Below are 22,423 nucleotides of genomic sequence, written 5' to 3'. Positions count from 1 at the left end.
GCCGACTGTTTCAACACCCCTGACAACCACATCTAACGCACGGGTGATGGTGGTAAACACGGCGCTTCGTGTGAAAAAAAGAGAGGCGTGATCTTCAAGCCAAATTTTCACGGACGGGTAATGTCATCCATTTATGTTGCGGTCAATAAATATTTGCCACGTGGCAGCAGTTTGTAAATGCTGCTTTAGGTTTCTATCAACAGGAAGAGCGAAAGGAAGGAAATGAGCTCCAATGACAAAAGTGTTGGCCTTTTTATTTCTGCAGATTTCAGACACTGGTTTACAGCAACAGGAAAATATTTGTTTAACCCTGCAAACATCCAGCAACATTTGTGGATTTCAGAAGACTTACTTGGATAAGTCACTTTAGATGACACAACAAATGTTTTTCTTTTCTTTTTTTCAACCTAAAAAAAGTGTGCAGCACCATGAAAGTCTGAAGGTTGCGTTGCGTTGTTTACCCAATTCCACACAACAGCGATCGCAGTCCAAGCCTGTGGTGAGTGTTAAAAGGAACGGTTTACTAAAATTGGACTTTGTGTTATTATCTACTTACCACCAAGGCAATATAAAGTTGGAATTGGTTTTTAAGGCCATCGCCCGTTTTTGGAGAGTGATGGAAATGGCTTTGCCAAGTTCTTTCACCAACCAAAGGTGACAGAGTTGTGTAAGAAGTCCTTCCCAAACCTTGTCACATCAAAAGCCCTTCTTAATTACAAATTACATTTAGGACACTGGTCATATAATATTAATAAAAAATAGTCTATTTTATTATAGGCCTTACACACTGACAGTATGACTTATAGACTGAATTTAAAAAAAAGTTGTGGTGGTGCCTTTGAGAACCCTCTAGGACTTCTTTTGAAAATTACCCATTTAGAAAAATGCTACACTGCTGTTTTCAATGAAGCTCCCGAAACCTTTGGTAAACTTACCATCAGCAAAAAGGCAAAGAGACTACTGTTGCCTTGAGTGCATTTAACAACACCTCTACAACGTTCCACATTAAAAAATAATGCAATAAAAGAGTACAAAAAAAAAAACAGAAGAGGCGACGCTGCTGCTAGCCAAACGGCTACTAGCTAAACGGCTACTAGCCGTTACATTCCAATGCTAATAAATCCTTGAGTTCAGATGAGTGCGTCAGCAATGTGTTTAAAAGATTGCAATAAATTAAAAAAGGGGGGAAATATTGTAACATATTAACTGTTGAAAAGCGACAAACACAAAAAAACAAAAACCACTCTGAACAACATTTAAAAGCAACAAAATCAAGGATGCAAAAATATGAACCATTTTTGTAATTCCTGATGGACGATTGCATCAGTGCTATAGTACAAGTTATCCATTCTGTACGTTTACATAAGCGGGATGACTGACAGGACATGTGATCGAGAAACGCAATAAAAAAGTTGCTTTGTTTTGTTTTGTCGTTTTTTTTTGTTTTTTTTTGTCCATTCAGCAAGTTTGTCACTGCAGACGCTGACAAAAGGAGGACTCCGCTTCACGACTGAATAGACAGAACCTATAGTAAACAAATCGGGTGTCTTCTCTCACACATCCGCAGCATACCCGCATACTAACCATGCCCGCCGTATACGGTCACTGCGTGGCCTCTAACGTGTCCAAGGCACACAGGGTTCAGTGGTGCACTGTCTGCCGCGCCGCAGCGCAGAGAGGCTCAGTACGGGAACGCTGAGATGGAGATGTAGATGATGAAAATGCTCTGGTAGGTGACGCGGCCCTGCGCCGACACGGTGGTGGCTTGCACCTTGAGCCGCACGGTGCCCGCTCTGTCCAGGCGCCGCAGGGTGAAGATGATCCCCCGGCCCGCCTCGTCCCTGATGCCGAACACTCGGCCCGTGGCCTCGCCCTCCGACTCCTGCTCCAGCACGGCGAAGGACGTGCGCTCCTGCAGGACTCCCGACTCGGAGAAGGCTGACAGCCTGACCACGTTGTGATTGGCCGGGATGCCGGAGGGCAGCGTGAGCAGCTTGTACTGCAGCAGCAGGGGGGCTCCTCCCGCCGCACAGTCGCGGAAGCAGGGCCGGTAGCAGGTCCTGGGCGGGAAGGGGAGCACGCGGCGTCACCGTGAGGTTTTCTGGCCTAAGACGTGAACTACGCTGCAGTGGGTGGTGTGGTGATGACGCTACTCACCCTGGGCTTCTTCCTCTCTGGTAGGAAGCTGGGCAAGGCGTGTCGAGGCACTGGTAGCCTCCTCGAGTATTAAAACACATCTGATTGTTTCCGCACTTGATGCTCCGGTCCACGCACTCATCTATGTCTGCAGAGGAAGGGGTGAGTCAGTGAGTCAGTGAGTCAGTGAGTGACTGAGGGCAAACTAAACTTAACATTAACCCTATGCAATAGGAAGGTGTGCACTTTACAATGTTTTAGCTAAGTAGCTATTTTCCACCTGTAGTTCCTGTTCAAGTAAATAAATATACAATATATACAAATATACTGTTCTAAAAATAGCACAACTCGGTGAGCTGCTTCTTAAATATCATTGTTCTGTCGCTATTCTTTTGTAATCAAACTTGCATTTTTATAGATTTGAATATGACAATATCTTAAAAATAAGATATTGATTAAAAATGACTAAAAATATTTTAGGATTCATGAAGTCCAGAGAAGTAAAAGTGAACGTGACAGGTGTTTTCACATCGATGAGTATCATTAATAATATCACAACATATATCACTGAAGGCAAACTGAGTGTAATTTTGAGAAGAGTGCAGCAAACTGGTTGCCCTTCATATGACTCAGTGCCCACGAGGTAGCGCTCAGGTTCAAAAAGGTTGCTGACCCCTGACCTACAGTTTACACTCATCTCCATGCAAATATCCCTGCCACCCAAGGCTCTTCACCCGAAAATAGCTCCCAATACATATATGTGCACACATAAAGACTACAGGTGCAACTACCGGTGTGTGCGGCCCTGCTGTGTGAGTCTAGGCAGCTTTGTTAAGCGGGCAAAGGGGTGAAAGTTGGTTGCTGTCGTCCTCAGTGAGACCCGTTTGGAGGCAGAAGACGGTCGTGGGCATCTGAGCCCGATGGAAGTTGTACCTTTGCAGCTTCTGCCGTTGGGGAGCAGCTGGTAACCGGGCGGACACAGGCACTGGAAGCTGCCGATGGTGTTCCGACACTCGTGCTGGCAGGGCTTCCTGAGCTGGCACTCGTCTACATCTGGTGCAACGTGAAGAGCCACGGGTGAGACTCAGAAAGCAGCACGACTCCCCCTCAATCGCCCCCAACCCCACTGGTGATGGGTGTTACGAGAACCGGTTCTTCTGTTGCTTCTTTTATTTTATGACCAAATTATTATCACAATATTATAGTACTTCATTATTATGTGCTAAAATTAACAATCAATGTTCATGATATCCAAAATATTAAATGCAACAAGGAACACAGTACTGTAAAAGTAAACATAATGTGCCAAAACAAAACACCCACTCGAATACAACGATGCAGAAGTGAAAGAACACATTAATGAACTTCAAAATAAAAACAAAAAAATTTGCAAAAAACAAACAGAAAGCAGCAAAACAAAATTCAGTTTCGTCAAGATTGACATTCAAAAAAACTAAATGCCAATCTCGTGTGTTATATGGTATTCATTATTCTGTTCATCCCGTTTTTTATATATAATATTTCTCTATCGCACAAATCTTCATCTTGACTACGTAATCTTGTGTGGCTTTCGCCAAAAACAAATAAATAAATAAATAAAAATAAACGGCTCTGCCAATCAGGAGCCGGCTCTTCGAACCAACCCAAAATCACCCAAACCCAGCCCTGTTTATATCATTTGTTCAAATTACCGACGCAGGTGCCGTCCCTGGTGGTGTAGCCCACCGGGCAGCTCTGCCTGGTGATGCGAGACACCCCGTGAGACCGGGACAGGATGGGCCTTCCCAGAGACGACACCAGCTGTGGGCGGAGCCTCGCCCTCACTCTGGTGCCGTTGCTGAAGGCCACGCCTCTCTCCAGCCCCGCGCACGAGCGCCCGTCGCCGAGCAGCACGGTTCCAGACGGGCACAGGCACCTGAAGGTGCCGGGCACGTTGCGGCACTGGTAGGCGCAAGGGTTGGGCGACTGCAGACACTCGTCGACGTCTGGAAGGAAAAAGAAACAGTAAGTTCTTACGCAAGGTGAGGGGTGAGAGCCAGAAAGGTTCAGGCAATTGCGTAGCCGGCGTCTGTTTTCGGAAAAGAGGTTGTGGGGCAGAGCGAATGTTCCGAGATGACTTACCCAGGCAGGGAAGGCCCACTCCCTGAGATCTGTAACCCCGGGGACACACGCAGCCGTAGCCTCCCACGGTGTTCTGACAGACCTGCGTGTAGCGGCACATGTGACTTCCATCGTGGCACTCATCAATATCTGGAAAATATGCATTTAATAACACGTTAGATTGGCCACTCCGGGAAAGTCAGATTTTTTTCCGTCGTCTCCATCAAGCCTCCGGTCTCGTCGGCTCTAGTAACGAAAACAACGCGCATTCCTCGTGTCGCCAGCTGGAGATGACTGCCGATTATAAAACTGCGGGGAGGTGAAATGAGGAGCTCACGTTGCAGATGTGTTAGCCTCAGATGAACCCGCACGAAAAGTGACATGCTAAAATAGTTCAGCGTGAGAGGGAGTGGTAATGTCCGAAAATTGAAAAATCGACATACAATAGTATTTTGGTGGGTTTTTTTTTTTTTTCAGGGACAAAAAATACCGTTCAATGTAATGAAATCTCATCAGGTCCAAAAATTGGAAAAATCAACACAACATATTATGTTGGGTTTCTCTTTTGGGGAAAAAAAAATACTTTAATCAGCCCCAAACTCACTGAAATGATGGTCTGATGATAGTTTAGCATGAGACAGAATGGTAGAATGTGAAATCTCAACATGTCCCAAAATGGAAAATTGACAAATTTGTGGCTTCTACGCGCCATATAAATAAAGGTTGATTGATTGATTGACATGTTTATTTCTGACATTTCTGTCTTCAACTATGGTGGCAGATCTTCATCTGTGACCTCACAGCAAGAAGGTCATTGGTTTTGATTCCAACCCAGGTCTTCCTGTTAGCATCTTCTACTACTGTCTGGGTCGGTTCTATCCGGTTACTCCACTTTTCTCCTTAGGGTGAAATGGCAACCCTGAGAAGGCCAGCATTGAATGTGAGTGCGGATGCCATTCAGTCTGCCTGTGTCAGGCCTGTGATGAACTGGGTGTAAGCCAGACAGCTGGGACAGGCTCCAACACCCCCGGGAACCATGAGTGGAGGATAAGAGGTGGCAGATGATGAATGGGATGGATGGGATGGACGTCTGCCACTCACCCACACACGCCCCGTTCTCTGCTTTGGTCATGCCGGCGGGGCAGCTGTCGAAACACTGGTAGCCTCCCTCTGTGTTGCGGCACTCCTTGTGAGCCGGGCAAACGCTCCTCGTGCACTCGTCGATGTCTGGAAAGCGCGAGCGTCACATCAAACGGTGTTATGACTACGAAGCGAAACCCCATAATTCCTGAATTTCCACGACCGCGAGGGACGAATAAACCGTGGCGGGCGTGGGAGAAGACTGACCGACGCAGCGCTGGCCCGACAGCTGGTATCCAGGGTGGCAGATGCAGCGGTATGAGCCCAGGGTGTTAACGCACTGGTGTTGACACGGAGAAATAGCAGACTCCAGGCACTCGTCCACATCTGAAACAGACGGTCACCACACTCGGCATGACAACAACATTCGCAGCTCAGTCAGTGCGGCAGGAAGCCATTTGTCAGGATGAGCCCAGAGACAATGGACCGCCTGAAGGTCCCATATTTTCCCAAATTCTCTTTGGTCAATGTTCTCCATCTGTAATCCCTGTCTCCAGCTATCGGGGAGCTCACCACAGAAGAGTCGAGTACACCCTCTACTTCGACTTTTCTCAATATGTGCAACATAGTTCTAGAAAATTTACTTTTTTATCTATTATCTGGTCAGTTGATGTCCCCCTCCAAACCGCAGAGGATGTTCTGGTTTCTGCAATAAACAATTTAATCGTGTGAATCTGCAGCACTGGAATTCAGGATTTAAAGACGACTGATTTTGTGCAGAAAATGCAGATTTTGGGTGATTAACTGGAAGACAAGCATTTTACTTCCACACGCTTACAATTGGATTAGTTTGGCACTGTTCAGCTCTCAGAACTGAAGTCTGTATACATCAGGAGCAGTATACTATTGAGAAGCTTTATGAAACAACAAGCAGAATTTCAGATTTTAAGAATTGCTTCATTTTCTGGAAAAACAAACAACAACAGAAAAAAAAAAACTTTTTACAATCAGAGTTTGTTTGCCTGTCGGGTCGATACCTTCGCAGCTCATTCCGCTGACGCTGGCTTTGAATCCCGGTCCGCACTTGGCCTGGCAGCGATACGCTCCCACAGTGTTGACACACTGCTGGTTGTAGTGGCACATGTTCGAGCCCTGCGAGCACTCATCTATATCTACATGTTTGGGAAGTGGAAAAACAAAGAGAGAGAGAGGGAGAGGGAGAGAGAGAGGGAGAGAGAGAGAGAGAGAGAGAGAGAGAGAGAGAGAGAGTGAGGTTGGAGGCAGGTGGCCTCGCTGGAGAAAACCAATTGTCTTCCTTGAGAAAATCAGTTGTCACCTTGGCACGTGTTGCTCTCCGTGGAGATGGTGAAGCCAGAGGGGCAGGCGCAGGAGAAGCCGCCCATGATGTTGTTGCACGAGTGAGAGCAGGGGGACTGCAGGGCACACTCGTCTTCATCTAACCAAGGACAGTCAGAGTGAGAAACCGGCAGCGGGAAAGATGGAGACGGAGTGAAAGGAAACAAGCGGCGTACCAGCGCAGTAAGAGGCCGTGTCAAGGACGAAACCTTTCGGGCATGTGTCTTGGTAATCATCTGCAAAAATAAATAAAAGAACCTGTCTTTAAATCCATGCACTGTTTCAGCTCATGGTGTGATTTTTTTTTTTTTTTTTTTTTTTTTCACACCTGGTATGACAAGGTTGGCAGTGATGTGAAAGTCCAAGGAGAGAGCAAACACGTTGTAGACGCTGTTGATCCCAGACACCCTGAGCAGCTGCAGCACGGGGCCCTGCCGCTCCTCCTGCCCCTCATAAATAATGGTGCGGTTGCAGCGCAGCACCATGGGGGTCCCGCCTCTCCGGTGGGTCTGGGACGACCACGAGTACAGCTGCCCTTGGCCCGTCTGCACGTACGACTCATCGAACTCCTGCAGGAGGCCACAGACAAAGCGGGCCAGGAAGTGGAAAAGATGAGCTCAGAAACACGCGAGTCTCGTCAATGTACAGAGACGGACGGAGATGGGACGATACCTGCAGGCTGACATGAGACGACGACGATGACAACGAGGGAGGCACGTAGCCATTCACCACGATGTCGAGGAGCAAAACCCCTTCCGAGTCCACGCCTCTGGCCACGTGGATCAAACGAAGAACTTCTCCTGTTTTTACAGAGAATTCACAGTAGAGTGACATCATCGCTGAATTGAGAGAACAAAAGGAGAAACAGCTGAACCGCTGGCTGCCCAGCAAACGCCAACCATAGAGAGCGTTGCCCTCTGGTGGTGGTCAGACAGATAGTCCATAAATCAAACTGAGACGGCGGTCACGCAAAAGAATTTCTCAGCATGTAAAAAATAGATAAAAAGTCAAAGAAAATACCAACATTCCCAGGAAGTACCGATACACTTCTCCAAACGTTTACCTTACTTTACTCTAAACATGTAAACATGTATGAATCTGGTGTCATTATATCAACCAAATATTGGATTTAATGAGCCAAAACGTTGACAGACACTGCGTGTCTTTGCCTGGATGTTCTTTGTAAATAAATGTGGACGTTGCATTGTTCACACAGCCAAACGCTACCAAGGGCACCGAACCATTCAGTAAACATGAATGTGCTGAAGCCATCTGTTTCCATACACATATGAGCCAATGGGTAGGTTTCCCTAATGCACCGGTTCTTCTCCGTGTTTCTCCAACTTGGACGCTTTCTTCACCTCCTGCATCTGCACAGGATTAGCGGACAAACACTCGCAAAACCCACCGGTTTCAAACTCGAGCTGAGACTCTTGTCTGAACTGGCCCCGGGTGAAGGAGAAGCCGTTCCTGGTCTCCTCCGTCTGCAGCGCTGTGGTCCAGCAGATGGGGGCGAAAACAGACACCAGCACCCGCAACAAGGGACCTACAGGGAAACAGAACCACCACTGACGTCGAGCGAAAAACCGCAGAAAGACGGCGATACGTGCAGGCTACGTGAGATGACTAACATGTGGGCTGCTGAGCTGCGGTCGGAGGAAAGGGAGAAGAAGCGTTTGGTCGGAGGCGCTTTGGCCGTTTCATCAAAAGTGCAAGAGATGTTGTGTAGTTGGAAGTAACAACGCATTCCTTTAATTTAAATGTGAAAGAAAAGTTAAAATACTAAACTTGAGAAGAAAATGAGTTGGGCTCGGGGCTTGAAATTTGTATAGTTTACATGCAACCTGCGTCTTACCACAGAAACAAACAAGTGGAATTGTTTGGAGGAAGACTCTCTTTCTCTGGCCTCGCACTCTGCACTCTGCGCACTGCGCTGCGACGATATCAACCCTGGGAGTGGGGGGGCGGCGGGGGGAGGACGCATCGTGCACTCACTCACCCACGCTGGGAGGAATGTTGTCCAGGCGGGCCTGCAGAGTGCTGCTGCCCTCCTCTGCGCTGTCAGTGATGTTTGCCTCCAGGAAGGAAACGCCAAACTCCCTCTCGTTCACCATGCCGATCAGGCTGCCGCGGGTCTTGCGAGGGCTCTCCCCTGCAGCAGCAAACAGACACGGTGCACACACACAAGCACTGACTTGGAATTCACCCAGAGATCCATTGTGTTCAATATTGCACGCAAACTCTACACCAATCCGCCTTTTCAAATTCATTTGCAGCTCACTCTGCATTCATTCACAAACGACATAGACAACAGCGCTACCACAGTTGGACCATTACAGTAAACATAGGAAGTTATTTTTTAGCAACTTTATCTACTTTTGGAGAACAAAAAAGTAGGAACAAAACCATTTTGTGCCAATCGACCCATCAAATGTTTCACGTTGGGCATTTGAATAAATCAGCCACCATTTGGTAAACGTCACACTTTCCTCCTAAAAATCCCATTAAAAAAAAGGAAAAATCTCTCAGCCAACATGGAAAAAAACGCTTTTACTGTTTTCTTGCTGTTTCGTAACGAGAAATCAGTTTATTGACGTGCACAGGAATATTAAATGTGACAGCGACCCAGCGGCCAAGAGCCTGTATTCCTAACGGCCGTGCGGAAACCTGTGCAATGTCCTAATAAAGCGAGTGACATGAAAATCCGCCGCCGTCGACAGTGAGTAAAGACAAGCTCTCCTTACCAGGACAGAGTCCGGCTTGACATTTCCGAGAGTCGACGCCGGGGCCGCTGCACGACCGGCCTCCGTTGGCTGGTTTGGGGTTGTTGCACAATCTGATCCTTTCTTGGAAGCCCTGTCCGCAGGTGCTACTGCACGCAGCCCATTCCTCCCAGTTGGAGTAGCCCCCGTTGACTGTTGGAGGAAAACAGATGACGGACATTTAGAGTCAAGGCCTTTAAAAATGAGGGAAAAAATACTGCCGGAGCTGCAGAGAAGAACAGGGCAAAAAGTACAGAAGAGCGGAGCTGGAATTATTCCGAAGAATTTTCAAACTTAAATTTTACTTTCCGTAGCTTGTGTGGTTGTGGTCAAATTTCCCAGATTTATTCATAACTTTTTTCCTTTGTTTTTTGGCAAAAGTAAAGGTAGAACTCACCCTGAACCTTGACCGTGATGGTCCTCTCCGCCATCCCCGCCTCACTCTCAGCCACACACTGGTACTCCCCTTCATCTGCCGCCTGTAAACAACGGGTTCAGCACAACGCTTTGACCTTATTTGCACTCCAATAAACTATTTTCCACTTACAGGTTTCGAAGCCTTCGGGACATAGGTGTAGTTTTAGATCACATGGTCTAACGATGACGAATGTCGGAAATTACGATAGAAAAAAATGCTCTTGAACATGGCAGTGGAGACTTTATTCCACCGAGTCCCTTGTTATATTAGAAAATTATTGGGACAGATGGAAGAAATTTGACATTACGCTGTTCTGTGTGGAGGGCGGTCATTAGTCTTTGTGAATGTTTCAACTTGAGGCGCTGTGGTTACCGGAGTGGTTAGACATCTAATGAGGTTAGAGGCCAAGGAAAGAGAGGCCGACCCTGGGAACATCCAGCCCTCCATTCATCTCGTCCCGAAGCCTTGACTAATACTGTTAGCCTTTCAGGCTGAGCTCAATCTGATTTTGGAGGGAAGGTGCAGGACAGACACAGGCTGTTCTTCCAGCAAAGGGCTGTGAGCACTGCCATGAAAGGACAGGATGAGCCCACTTGCATGACTCCCCAAGATGTGAAACTTTTATTGTGGTTACTTAAAATGTATAGAAAATTAAATAAATAAATAGATAAAAATTTATTTATTTTTTTACTTGTGACAAAATTCAGGTTTGATTGCCAAAAAAACTCAGGCACACAGAGGATTGTGAGTGTTCAACTGGCAAAATATCACACGGAATCCATTTAGTGTGTGGACATTAACAAACAGGCACATACACAGACATTCTGACTGGGCAGAGAGGACGTGAGTGACCAAACCTGAAAGTAACTGCAACTGGCGGGTATTAACTGGCACAGCTTTGCGCTAAACATTGGCCTCATGCGGCAACCTAATGCTGTGGGGCTGCAGACGCAGGCGATCTGATTCAAAGTCTTTTGAATCAGATCAGATGAGCTGTTTGAGGCCTGTTCATTTTTTATTCCTCATTGGGCCAATAAAAAAAAAAACGAGGAAAACACCATGATCCCACCTCAAAAAACAACAACAAATAATAATCTACAGTGGTGGAAAAAAGTTTTTGGACACCTCATGCATTTGTCATGTGCTGTGTAGCGCAGTCTTCAGTCTCCAAGTGCAGTTTGTTTTAGTGCAATCACCAACATTAACCAACCAAGGTGCATGTGCACTGTTCCGTCCAGCTCAGATCTGGAGGTTTCAGCAAGATGACTTTGTCCCTTGCAACCCATCCAGAGTACAACAGTACAATAATTTAGCTTTATTACAATAACAACCAAATCATTTTAATTTGTTTGTGCGCCTCTGATGCATCCAAGCCTTTTTAAAACATACAAGAAATTCTGCAGCAAATATTTATTGACAATAATTGTAATTGAGTAAAGTTTTAAGGGTGTCTGAACAAATCTAAACCTAACTTATATGCATCTACTGTTGGACCTAAAGTCCATCCAGTCTTTGGTAGCCTTGATCAGGCAGTGAGATTACTGTTTTAAAGGTCAAAACAAATGGAAGAATTTCTACTCACTGTGACACTGTAAATAACCAGAGATCCGTTGTGAAGCGCCTGCATGCGGAGGGAGCGGATCAAAGCCCTCCCGTCACGGAGCCAGCGGATGACCGGACTGGGGTCCCCGTGGATTGGACAGTCCAGCAGGGCGGAGCTGCCCTGGACGATGGTCTGAGACATGTGGGCTTCCCCCTTCAAAACTGGAGGCTCTGTGCAAACACACATACATACATGTGAAGACACTGAAGACGTCTGCAGAAAATTCCGTCGCCTGCCCCGATGGCGCCCTGGCTGAGGTCTCACCTCTGATGCGGACAAAGGACAGCGCTCGGATGGAGCCCACTATGTTCTCCGCAATGCACACGTACGTCCCGGCGTCGCTAAATGTCACATTGTCGACGACCACCGAGCTCCTGCCAGCTTCATCCACGGTGGCTCCTGCAAGGATGTGAACGGAGCTGAGCGACGCAACGCAAATGATTCCATTCTCAGTTGGGCGTCTTGAGCGAAGAAGTTACCCTGATAAGGACTGTTGTTGAAGTTCCAAGAGATGAGCGGAGCGGGAGTTCCCTGGGCGTGGCAGGACAGGGCCAGGCTCTGGCCTTTGTTCAGGGTGACGTCGCCCGGCAGCTCCTTGAAGGCAGGCCTCATGTTGATGGACAGGTGGACGTCTTGCCTGGCCGAGCCCCCCGCGTTGGTGGCCACGCATGTGAACACGCCAGCATCCCCGGCCTGTGCGTGGGAAAGCAAAGAGGAACTGGTAGTGTTGTAGTCAAGACTAGCAGTGGGGAAAAGAAAATAGATTCTTGGATTAATTGCGATTATGATATTGCCAATTAAGAATCGGTTTGCAATTTTTTTTTTTTTTTTTTTTTTTTGAGCACTAGACAACACGAGCACGCAGATCCAAACCAACCCCTCAGACGAGACGCAGACACACGCGGCATTAAAGATGACTGAAAAATGAATTCAACCAGTTCCTTCGGGATTTACAGCCAGCATGTGGCAGCATTTCGGGTTTTACGAGGTTGAGGGGAAAAAGAAACTCGACAAAAGTCACACTGTTTGTAAGTTGTGTCACGCTACAAACAAATATTGTGGGAACACGACGAACATGAGGAAAAATCGCCCGCTGGCACCCGGAGTTGGAGGAAAAGACAGAAAATCCTCCAGCTGCTCCAAACCAGACAACCATTCCCAACACCAGAACAAAGCTGCCAACACAGTCGCAAAGGCTGAGGTCATTTACGAAGTCTATTGGGATATATACACACACACACACACACACACACGAGATGAGACAGAGACCCATAAAAAGTGGTCTTGAGACCAAGACCAATGTCGAGTACTACAACACCAGGAACTGGTGTTACGTGAACAAACCTGACACAGTTAAAATGGCATTAATTGAAAGGTTAAGACAATGTGGGTGGTACGCATGCTAACCTCAGCCCTCTCAATGATGAGCTCCCCTGATCGCAGGACAGTGAATTTGCCTGGGCGGTTGGGTACGGTGGCGCCGTCCTTCTCCCAGGAGACCCTGGGCTCCGGTGAGCCCTGCGCAACACACGGCAGCAGTGCCTGGAAGCCCTGGATGACCGATAGCTCTGTCTGCACTGGAGATATCATGGGCGGGACTGAAAGACAAGAGTGGATTATTTAAAAAAAGACGAAAAATAGGACTTGACACTCGGGATGCAAATTATCGATTCATTTATTAACCGTTAGTTGCTTTGACCTTATCGATCGATAAACTACTAATTGATAAGCAGTGATTTTTCCCGAGAACCTAAATTTCACAATGAAAAATGTGTAAGGAACACATTATTTAACCCCTAAATAGTGTCGAGGGTCCAATGTAAACCCATTTTCACAATTGAGAACAGTAAAAACACTCTAAACATTTATCCTCAAGAAAAAATGTTGTAAAAGTAACTTGTTCTAGGTATATTATGACCATCACAGTATCTACAGGTGAATTGCTCTTTAAGGCCACTGTACTGTTATAATGATATTAACTACCTGTGTAAAACACGTTCAATTAAATCCAACTAATTTAATTTAATTTAATTTAATAAATTAAATTCTTAATCGACAATTAATCGATAATCAATTAATTGTTAACAACTCTACACACATTATGCCTGCTTTTGATTCACTGACTTAGATTGGATTGCAGCAACTTTCAGTGCCAACTATTCTTCCATCTGTATGCACATAGCAGCACTATAAATGTAGCTCCAATCTGTGAGGAACCGAGGTACTCGCACAGACAGGCAGGCCAACCAATGGGTACTGCAGAAAGTATTGATCTCATTACAGTGCTATTTATTAATACCAATACCAACAGTGGTATCAGGGTCCGCAGTGAACACAGCAGGGATACAGAAATAGTACAGAATGGACACGGACTTAGAAGTGCTATGCAGTATGCAAAGTCTCTGCATACTACAAGAGTATGCAGAGACTGATACTCTTCATACCTGGCAGTATGAATCCTTTATCTCAACTTATCTTTGAAAAAAAAAAAAAAGTTGCTTCTTTTAAGCAGCTTTTTGACATGGTTCTTCATAACAAGAACATGACTATTATTCTCTAACTGCGTGCAAAACACCTCCTTTAAATGCGTTCAAACTGCAGCCAACCCGGAAAGACACTTTGGTTGCCAGCACCGAGAGACACACGTCGCCCTTTGCAAAGCGGCTCTTTGTGAATTTCATGGACGTGAAATCTCCTGTTTGCTGCCATTTAGCAGCCCCTCGGCTGAATCGGGCCCTCAGTCTTTTATGGACGTCACCTCCTTCAACTCACCTTGAATGACCAGCCTTATGTCGTGGCTGGCTCTGCCGGCGAGGTTTTTGGCAGTACATGTGTACAAGCCCGCGTCACTGCGCTGGGTGGAGGCGATGGCCAGGGTTCCGTTGGCGAAGGCGCGCGTGTGAGCGCTGGACACCACGGGCCTCCTCTCCTTGTGCCAGGTCACCTCAGGCTGGGGCTGCCCGTCCGCCTCGCACTCCAGGCTGACGGGCTGGCCGAGCACCACTGTGTACTCCACCCGAGGGACGTTCAGCACCGGGGGCACTGGAGAAACAGCAAATGTCAACAAGAAAAAGTTATTTTCGTCGGGAAGGGAGAATCGAGCCACTGTGAGAACTACGAGGAATAATTCCTTGAGGGAGTGTGAAAAAATGTTGACTATTAAAGCTCCAGTGTGTAAAATCTGGCTTGATTTATGATTTTTACATAGGTAAAAGTCAAGTCAAGTCAAGTCAAAGTTTATTTATGAAGCACTTTTAACACGACCGCAGACGTACAATGTGCTGTACAGTTAAAAAGGGAAAGGAATAATCAAGCAAATACAAGATACACACACAAATTTAACAATAAATACCAATAAAATACAACAATTGAACAGCAAAGTAGTAAAATCGTAAAGGCTCAATTTAAGAGCAGGATTAGAAAAAGGATAAAATAAACAAATAAAAATAAAAATCTTAACATACTGCCCGTACATACTTTCATAAAAGTGTATACTCGCGGTACAATAAGAGTAATTTGGTTATCCTACCCTAAGAACAGTTCTCGTACATATAAGAATACACACAGAGCAAGGATCTGGCTCCTAGTTAGCAGCCATCTTGCTCCGACATTTTCAAAGAAGCCTGCATGACAGTCACTTAAATACAAAACGTGCTAATAGACAAGCTTCCTTAAAAATTTTACACACTGGACCTTTAAAATAGGCACCATCCCCATTTGGGTTTTGAGGGGCGGTCATGGGACAGTGTGGAGACTGGAGAGGTTGACAGTAGTACCTTGAAGGACTAGCTTGGTTTTGCCCACAGCCACTCCGGCGTCGTTCTTTGCCAGGCACTGGTAGGTGCCCGCATCCCCCAGCGTCACGCGAGAGAACTTGAGAGCTCCGTTTGAGAGCAGGGAGATCCTGTGACCTGGCAGCAGACAAGCAGATCACATCCTGTGAGAGGAAACACTTCCCCCACCGCAATTACCAACTCTCCACTGGAGGCTAATGTCGAGAGTGGTTCGCGGCTTCAGTGTTTTCAATTAGGAAGCAAGTGTTGTGGTGAGCAGTAGCGTCAGAAACTAGGTCAGACTGTGTCATTACCTGTAGCGATCGGAACGCCCTCTCTTTGCCAAGTAATAGATGGTCTGGGAAAACCTTGAACTTCGCACGGCAGAACAGCCCCGTGATGCAACACCACTTGTATCTCCTCAGCCACTGACCTAATTTCTGGAGGCTCTAGAATTGTCGGGAGTTGACGGGGAGAGTAAAACTCGGAATGAGTTACACGAGTTCTCACAATGAGTTGGAAACAGTCTCGCCAGCTGGTCTCTGGCCGCCTACCTTGCACTGTGACAGTAATGTGTTTGTGAGCCACTCCAGCTGGGTTGCGTGCTGAGCATGTGTACCTGCCCGCGTGGCTCGGAAGAGCAGCTGTTATCTCCAGCACTCCTGCGTTAAGATGCATAAACACATATAAGGTCATGCTTAGGAGTCTTTTTGTTTACTCTGAATAATACATTGTCTAAGATCACCATATTTCTTAAGTTCCTTATAGTAAAGTCCCAGAGAAACTTTTGCTACCATCCAGTGGATAGTTTGCTTCACTGTGTATAACTAAACTCTTAGAAATGTCATTTGGGAATAAAACCATCCTCGCACCTCCAACTTCTTGACCTGTAAAGGAATGTGATTGGACATGGACTCCTTAGAAAATGGACTGTTGACTGCTTGAAAAAGATCCCCGCCGGAGAAAAAGGCTTCAAAAGTCCATCCAGCTACTGCGCTAGCTTAAGCACACTGTCTATACAGTGGAAAATGAAAGAGAAGATTCGGGGGAAAAAATTGCAAATAAATAAATAATAGAATCGAATTAATTTTTATTTATTATCAAATATAATCAAATTATTTGTTTAATCATTAATAGTAAATATAATCCATAATAATATATCATATGATTGCCTGCCAGTCAAAGACATAGTTCATGTTGTTGTGTGTGCAAAGTGCCGATTTGTGCCATTTATCAAGGTGACTTGCTCCTCAAGCTAGCCTGGCTTGTGCAAAACGGTTTGTGACAAAGAGATCGAAGGAACAGAACAGACAAACAGCCCAGCTGTGGCAGACACTGCTGCTGCAAAAAAAACAACTAAGAATTGGCAAACTAAAGTAAGTAAATATGAGGATATGAGGCAGCAAACATGAAGTACAGCTTAACAGCCATACAGAAGAACTAACGTGCCGTGTTACATATTACATAACATTGTCTGTTGGTTTGTGAAAGGGGTCCCCAGCCACAAGCTGACGCTGTTTGGGAAGCCCCGATCTAATAACTGCAGAGTCTGAAGTCCTACCTGTGGGCAGCACACGGTAGCTTCCTCCTCTGGAGCTCAGTTTGGCTCCACCTTTGGTCCAGCTGACGGTGGGCTGAGGACGTCCTTGCACATGGCAAGGCAACACCACTGGGGACATTTTCACAGCCGTCACCGCTGTGGCATCGTCTTCGATAGATGGCGGCACTGAAGAGGGAAAACCAGTAGAGTCACGCATCTCATTAACCCCCCGTTAGAAAACTCTGCGTGTGTATCAGTACCTTGCAGGATGACCTCGATGACCCGTCGCTCCTCCCCGGCGTCGTTGACAGCGGTGCATTCAAAGTAGCCTTCATCCTCACCGGCGGGCGACAGAAGAACAAGGGACCCGGACGACAGCAGCCTGGACAGAGGAAAAGAGTCAGAGGAAAACACATTTACAGTATAGAGGCACAGTTTATGCAAACTCATTTTGAATGTTTTACGAAAAAAAAAAATGTGCATCCTGATTTAACAACACAACTTGAAGTGGAGTTGTAATTTTGAGAAATGTTGGTTATGGATGTGAATATGAGTGAAATTTAATCAACTGCCACATTAATATTTTTCAAGGTGCTCCAGAAATGTTTTGGGGTCGCAAATAATGACTAAATTTAAACTTTGTGAAATATTTCATAGCTCATTTTGTGTTACCTGTAGTCGCCAGGGTGCTGGCTGACATCGAGCGGAGTGCCGTTTCTCTTCCAGGATACATTTGGTGGAGGGATGCCTGTGGTCTCACAGCTGAGCACGGCTCTCACCCCCATGGTTACTGTCACATTGAAGGGGCCTGGGCTGATGGTGGGACCCACTGACAGAAGGCACCAAACAACAAAAAACCTTAGTTACACAATAATCGTCCATAGGAGGTGCAATCAACACACTTTTGCAACGTATACACGCGGAGAAACGTCCTCACCAAACACTCGTAGATCCACTCCGCGGTGGTCTGAGCCGGCCTGGTTGGACACGGTGCAAAGGTAGCGGCCAGCGTCACTCAGCTGAACCGCACGCACACGCAAAGACCCATCGGGTGGCATGTTATACCTGCAACACGTACAGAAGACCACGGTGATGAAACAGTGTGTATAATGGAGAGAATGGGAGTTTTGGGTATAGAAAAAAAACATACTTTGTGTTATCTTTAGCGATGGGGAAGCCATCTTTCCTCCACATGACGGTAGCTGACGTATCTCCCGTATATTCACACTGTAAAACTGCTTCCTGGTTGATGTGGGCCGTCACCACACTGGTGCCCTCCTTGATCACCGGCGGCACTGGGGAATATGAGATACAGAACGATAGGCGCGAAACTGCATCCCATCGTGCAGGAACGTTGTCAACATCTCAGACAAAGTCGACTTACGGATGATCTCCACCGTGAAAAACAGACTGGTGCTTCCGGCCATGTTGGTGACCACGCAGCTGTAATGGCCACTGTCTTCAGGCCTGACTTCCTGGATCTCCAGGTACTGGCCCCCCGCCAGGCGCTGGATGCGACCGCCCAGCTGGTGGTGGGAAGGAACAAAGACAGAGTGAGGATTTCCACAGGCTTTTTGACGAGGGGGTCTGTTGAAATTTCTTCCGTCCAGTACCTGCACTTGGGCCTCGTCCTTGAACCACTCAATCTCAGGAGCTGGTTCACTGTCAGCCAGGCACTCCAGGGTGAGGTGTCCGTTAATCGGCACCGTCAAAGTTCTCACTTCATCAGAGCCGAGGAGGGTCGGTGGGACTGGGACGAAAAAACGGCAGTAGTTAAGTAAAACAACCCAACTGAGGGCTTTAAGTGCTTTGTTTAGACAAAAAGCAGAGAGGACATGCAGCTGCGTGTCATAAAAAAAAAAAAAAAAAATCACAGTTCATAAATAGCGTCAGGTCAAAATATCACATGCACAGTTAAAATAAACATGTTTTGTTTGCCATGCAGGGAACAGCCTTATGGGTTTTATGGCGAGCAGCTGTGGTGTGAATATATAGTGTGCTAAATGTATACTGTGTAGTAGATACAGTGTAATTAGTGGAGCAATGTTGTCTTGGAATAATATTCCCAGAAGTTTGCTCATCTCACTTACATTACAGTTAAATTTAACAAGTTTTCTTTTCTGTAAATAACAATGTCACGTGAAAGACTTGATTATCAGTGTAGTTAAAATGGTAAAATGGCAAATCACTCTCCTCTTCTATCTTATCACCACTGGATAAAAATAACTGAAATGACGCAAACATCTGTTACACGGAGTGCGTCCGCGCCGCGCAAAAGCTCCGTGTGAACTGGAGCTGAGAAGAAACCCTGACGCCAGACCGGGTCTGTTTTCGCTTTAGTGAAAACGGCAGATCTTCACTCCTGAGTTTACACAGAGCGTTATTCATCAAGTCCCAGGTGCCAGAGAGGAAGTCATAGGGAGGCGGGATAAGATATTTCTTCCAAGCTGGACAAGAACAGCCTGTGTCACCTTGGACCCGGACCCAGTGGTTTTTTCCATCTTCTCCGGCTGGGCTGCTGGCCAAGCAGGTGTAGAGACCTGCATCCTCCACCTTTGAAGAAACAGCATTAATCAACGTGAGCGCTCCTCGTATGACAGTGCTGTACTTGGCTGAGAAATGTGCAGGGGGAGCTGCGCTTTCGCTGTGCAGACGAATGTTTTGTTGCCGTTTAATTTATGAGATCTTTCTTTCGCGCTCGCTTCTTTTGTCCCCATTCTGACAGTTTATGTTACGTACAGACAGGCCAGGCTCAATTCCTGAGGGGGGGGGGGGGGTTAAGCATTTATGTTGGTGTATGATTGCTTCTGCAGTCATCCAAAAAACATTCTTCATAAATGTTGAAGGATTCCAGTCAAAGCGTGAACATAGAGTAAAGAAAATGTTTTTTTTAGCCGTTCCCTGCAGTTCCTGGTCATTGTTGTCATGCATTGCTAGGGCTAGCTAGCAAACTTTGATACTTTGTAGCACTCAGCGAAATGTTTCAATTTCCTTGAATACTGAAAAATTAATACATGAGTTTGGTGCCGAATTCCGATATATCCAAGAAAGTAAATCTTAGCGTCTGTGAGACAATAATCATTCGGCAGACGTGCGTCATAATTAAAAGTCACTGTTGATTTGCATTCACATTAAAGAGGTGTGAACTAAAATAAAGCAAAGGATGTAACGGATGGGACGGGAACCCAACCAACTTGATTTGGAGGAAATCCTGACTTGAATCACAAGTAAAATGAAAAACAAAGGTTTTGTGCGAAAATGTATATTTGTTGTCGCTCAAATTGGTTTTAAAACAACTGGTATCAAAAAAAAAAGCATCATTCTTTAACCGATAGTGAAACCAAGGTATCGAAATTGGTATTGTATCAAAGACTTTTGAATGTTACCCATTAATATGTATTGCTTGGACATTGGAGACCGGCACTCAACCAGGCCCCCTTGAGGCTGCTTTTCTGTACTAATATCACTGATACCAGCTATTCTCCTTTCGAAAACTCACTTGAACTTTGCTTCTTCTGACAAAACGCCCATCCTGCTGCACAATATCAGCTCCCTCCAGTGAAAGGCCGTCTTTGAGCCAGGTGAGGGTGGGAGGTGGAACTCCTGCTGCGGAGCATTCCAGCTCCAGGGGACTGTTGACCGCTATCGTCAGCTCTTCAGGAGAGCTGGAGCTGGAAATTTTGGGCGGTTCTGGGGAAGAAACCAACATTTTTTATTGTTTTTTGGGGGTTTTTTTCAGTTCAAGTGTTCAAGGACTCTAAATTAAACACACAAGTTGGAATAGCTGTGGGATTACCGAGCACTGTTAGGTTGAAGCTCTTTGTGCTGCTCCCAGCCTGGTTACTGGCCACGCAGCTGTAGAGGCCAGCGTCCGAGCGGCCTACGTTCGGCAGCTGCAGACGCGTCTCCTGGCCGTCCAGCAGCAGGTTGCGGTGCAGGGAGAGCGGCTGGCCGTCCTTCAACCACGTCAGCGTTGGAGGAGGGACGCCTCGGGCTTCACAGGTCAGCGTCACCAGGGAGCCCTGGACCACTGTGACTGGCTCCACTGGCTCAACATGGTCCACACCAGGAGGCACTGTGGACCAGATACACACACACACACACACACACACACACACACACACACACACACACAGGATGTCAAGGTCTGCAAAAACACGTTTCATATGACTAATGGAGACAACAAGGCAGAGTTGGCAAAGTACTCACATTCTGTACTTACGTAAAAGTACGGACACTTGTGTAAAAAAAAAAACTCCAGTAAAAGTAAAAGTACTGATTCAACATGTTTACTCAAGTCAAAATAAGAAAGCACAGGTTCTGAAATGTTCTCAAGTAAAAAGTAAAACTGATTTTTTTTTTTTGCAGTTGAAAATGAAACAATACATTTGTTGATAAGCTGAGGTTCTCTAAAATAATCTACCCTCTAAAATATCATCCAATTTATATTTACCGACACAACAGCAGAGTTCAAGTAGCTCCACTTCAAGTAACTATAATAACTACTATAACTATAATAATAAGTGAATTACTTTGAACAGAATTTGTATATTTTAAACTCAAAAGTCGCATGTTTTTCCAACCTAAGGAATAGAATAGTACACATACTTGTGGCCAAATGTAGGGAGTAAAAGTAAAAAGTTGCCAAAGTAAGAAATACCTAAGGAAAGTACAGACACCTGAAACATCTACTTGAGTACAGTTCCAAAGTATTTGTACTGCTTTTCTTCCCACCTCTGAAACCAGAACCTATGTTTGGAAGTTACCTTGGACCTGGACATCGAAGTTCAGCTCTGCGAGCCCGGCTAGATTCCGTGCCAAGCAGGTGTAAACTCCAGAGTCAGACAGCTGCACGGGAGAAATCCTGAAGGACCAAAACACTTGGCGTCAACATGATTTGTAAAACATGGATTTGTTCAGCATTGACAGTTATCTTATGGCACTTCATGTGTTGCCCTGGTCTGGACTCTTACAGCCAAACACTGAGGCTGAACACGTTGAGGGTTCAAACCTGTGACTGACCTCAGCACGGAGTCGCCGGAGAGGAGGCGAGCCCGAGGCGAGAGCAGCAGAGGACGTCCGTTCTTCAGCCAGCTGATCTGAGGAGGGGGGCTGCCGAGAGCCTCGCACTCCAGAGTCACCACGCTCTCCTCTGTCACCTGAACCTCTTTGGGAAGCGTGGTCTCGCCAGAGATGGAGGGCGGGACTGGGACAAGGGTCAAGACGGGACAGAGTCAGTCAGAAACGTCGACGACCGCCGACTGCGCTTGTGAAGACGTAAAAGCTCCCACTGACCCAGAACAAAGAGGGTGTAGATTCTGCTCTCCTGCCCCGCGGGGCTGACAGCCAGGCAGGTGTACGTCCCCGAGTCGTCGGGCCTCAGCCTCAGCAGCGTCAGCGTGCTGCCTTCAGGGGTCATGCTGCAACGCGGGACATTCTTGCGTTAACACACACGCGTGCTGTTTTATCCATCACCGCTTTATTTTATTCTCTGAACCTGAGCACGACTTTCTTTTTTATCAACCCACGACTTTCTCACACACGCGTGCATATTTGCTTTCTCTGGCCGCCTCTGCTGCCGTGACTGCATAAACCGCCGCACAGCTGTCAGACAGCTGCTCTCGTCTCTGGCCGCAAATTAGGCAGGGGAGTGAA

General features: G+C 46.5%; 1 protein-coding gene across 1 annotated transcript in view; it reads right to left on the bottom strand.

The window, feature by feature from the left end:
• Positions 1 to 233: 233 nt before the first annotated feature.
• The window catches only part of hmcn2 (hemicentin 2), a 62,454-nt gene continuing 40,264 nt past the window's right edge, over positions 234 to 22,423 (bottom strand). The window contains exons 45-81 of the mRNA XM_076047007.1: positions 22,064 to 22,188; positions 21,791 to 21,974; positions 21,535 to 21,632; positions 20,565 to 20,843; positions 20,268 to 20,458; positions 19,240 to 19,321; positions 18,382 to 18,518; positions 18,153 to 18,294; positions 17,919 to 18,063; positions 17,706 to 17,833; positions 17,441 to 17,597; positions 17,029 to 17,150; positions 16,790 to 16,954; positions 15,783 to 15,890; positions 15,543 to 15,677; positions 15,232 to 15,366; positions 14,228 to 14,497; positions 12,863 to 13,053; positions 11,935 to 12,148; positions 11,720 to 11,854; positions 11,435 to 11,625; positions 9,832 to 9,913; positions 9,417 to 9,587; positions 8,672 to 8,824; positions 8,081 to 8,218; positions 7,345 to 7,472; positions 7,001 to 7,241; positions 6,849 to 6,908; positions 6,653 to 6,772; positions 6,354 to 6,488; positions 5,584 to 5,703; positions 5,338 to 5,463; positions 4,258 to 4,386; positions 3,828 to 4,121; positions 3,070 to 3,189; positions 2,158 to 2,284; positions 234 to 2,060 (exon numbers count right to left, since the gene is read on the bottom strand). Of these exons, the coding sequence (XP_075903122.1) occupies positions 1,682 to 2,060; positions 2,158 to 2,284; positions 3,070 to 3,189; positions 3,828 to 4,121; positions 4,258 to 4,386; positions 5,338 to 5,463; positions 5,584 to 5,703; positions 6,354 to 6,488; positions 6,653 to 6,772; positions 6,849 to 6,908; positions 7,001 to 7,241; positions 7,345 to 7,472; positions 8,081 to 8,218; positions 8,672 to 8,824; positions 9,417 to 9,587; positions 9,832 to 9,913; positions 11,435 to 11,625; positions 11,720 to 11,854; positions 11,935 to 12,148; positions 12,863 to 13,053; positions 14,228 to 14,497; positions 15,232 to 15,366; positions 15,543 to 15,677; positions 15,783 to 15,890; positions 16,790 to 16,954; positions 17,029 to 17,150; positions 17,441 to 17,597; positions 17,706 to 17,833; positions 17,919 to 18,063; positions 18,153 to 18,294; positions 18,382 to 18,518; positions 19,240 to 19,321; positions 20,268 to 20,458; positions 20,565 to 20,843; positions 21,535 to 21,632; positions 21,791 to 21,974; positions 22,064 to 22,188 (5,857 nt within the window). The 3' untranslated portion in view covers positions 234 to 1,681. The remainder of the gene's footprint in view (positions 2,061 to 2,157; positions 2,285 to 3,069; positions 3,190 to 3,827; positions 4,122 to 4,257; positions 4,387 to 5,337; positions 5,464 to 5,583; positions 5,704 to 6,353; positions 6,489 to 6,652; positions 6,773 to 6,848; positions 6,909 to 7,000; positions 7,242 to 7,344; positions 7,473 to 8,080; positions 8,219 to 8,671; positions 8,825 to 9,416; positions 9,588 to 9,831; positions 9,914 to 11,434; positions 11,626 to 11,719; positions 11,855 to 11,934; positions 12,149 to 12,862; positions 13,054 to 14,227; positions 14,498 to 15,231; positions 15,367 to 15,542; positions 15,678 to 15,782; positions 15,891 to 16,789; positions 16,955 to 17,028; positions 17,151 to 17,440; positions 17,598 to 17,705; positions 17,834 to 17,918; positions 18,064 to 18,152; positions 18,295 to 18,381; positions 18,519 to 19,239; positions 19,322 to 20,267; positions 20,459 to 20,564; positions 20,844 to 21,534; positions 21,633 to 21,790; positions 21,975 to 22,063; positions 22,189 to 22,423) is intronic.

This window comes from Nelusetta ayraudi, unplaced genomic scaffold (assembly GCF_046127955.1).
Source record: "Nelusetta ayraudi isolate G7.1 ecotype Tasmania unplaced genomic scaffold, CSIRO-AGI_Nayr_v1 ptg000092l, whole genome shotgun sequence".
In the NCBI taxonomy this organism is placed as follows: domain Eukaryota; kingdom Metazoa; phylum Chordata; class Actinopteri; order Tetraodontiformes; family Monacanthidae; genus Nelusetta; species Nelusetta ayraudi.
Note: the sequence above shows the minus strand (reverse complement) of the source record. Positions and strands in the feature narration are given on the sequence as shown.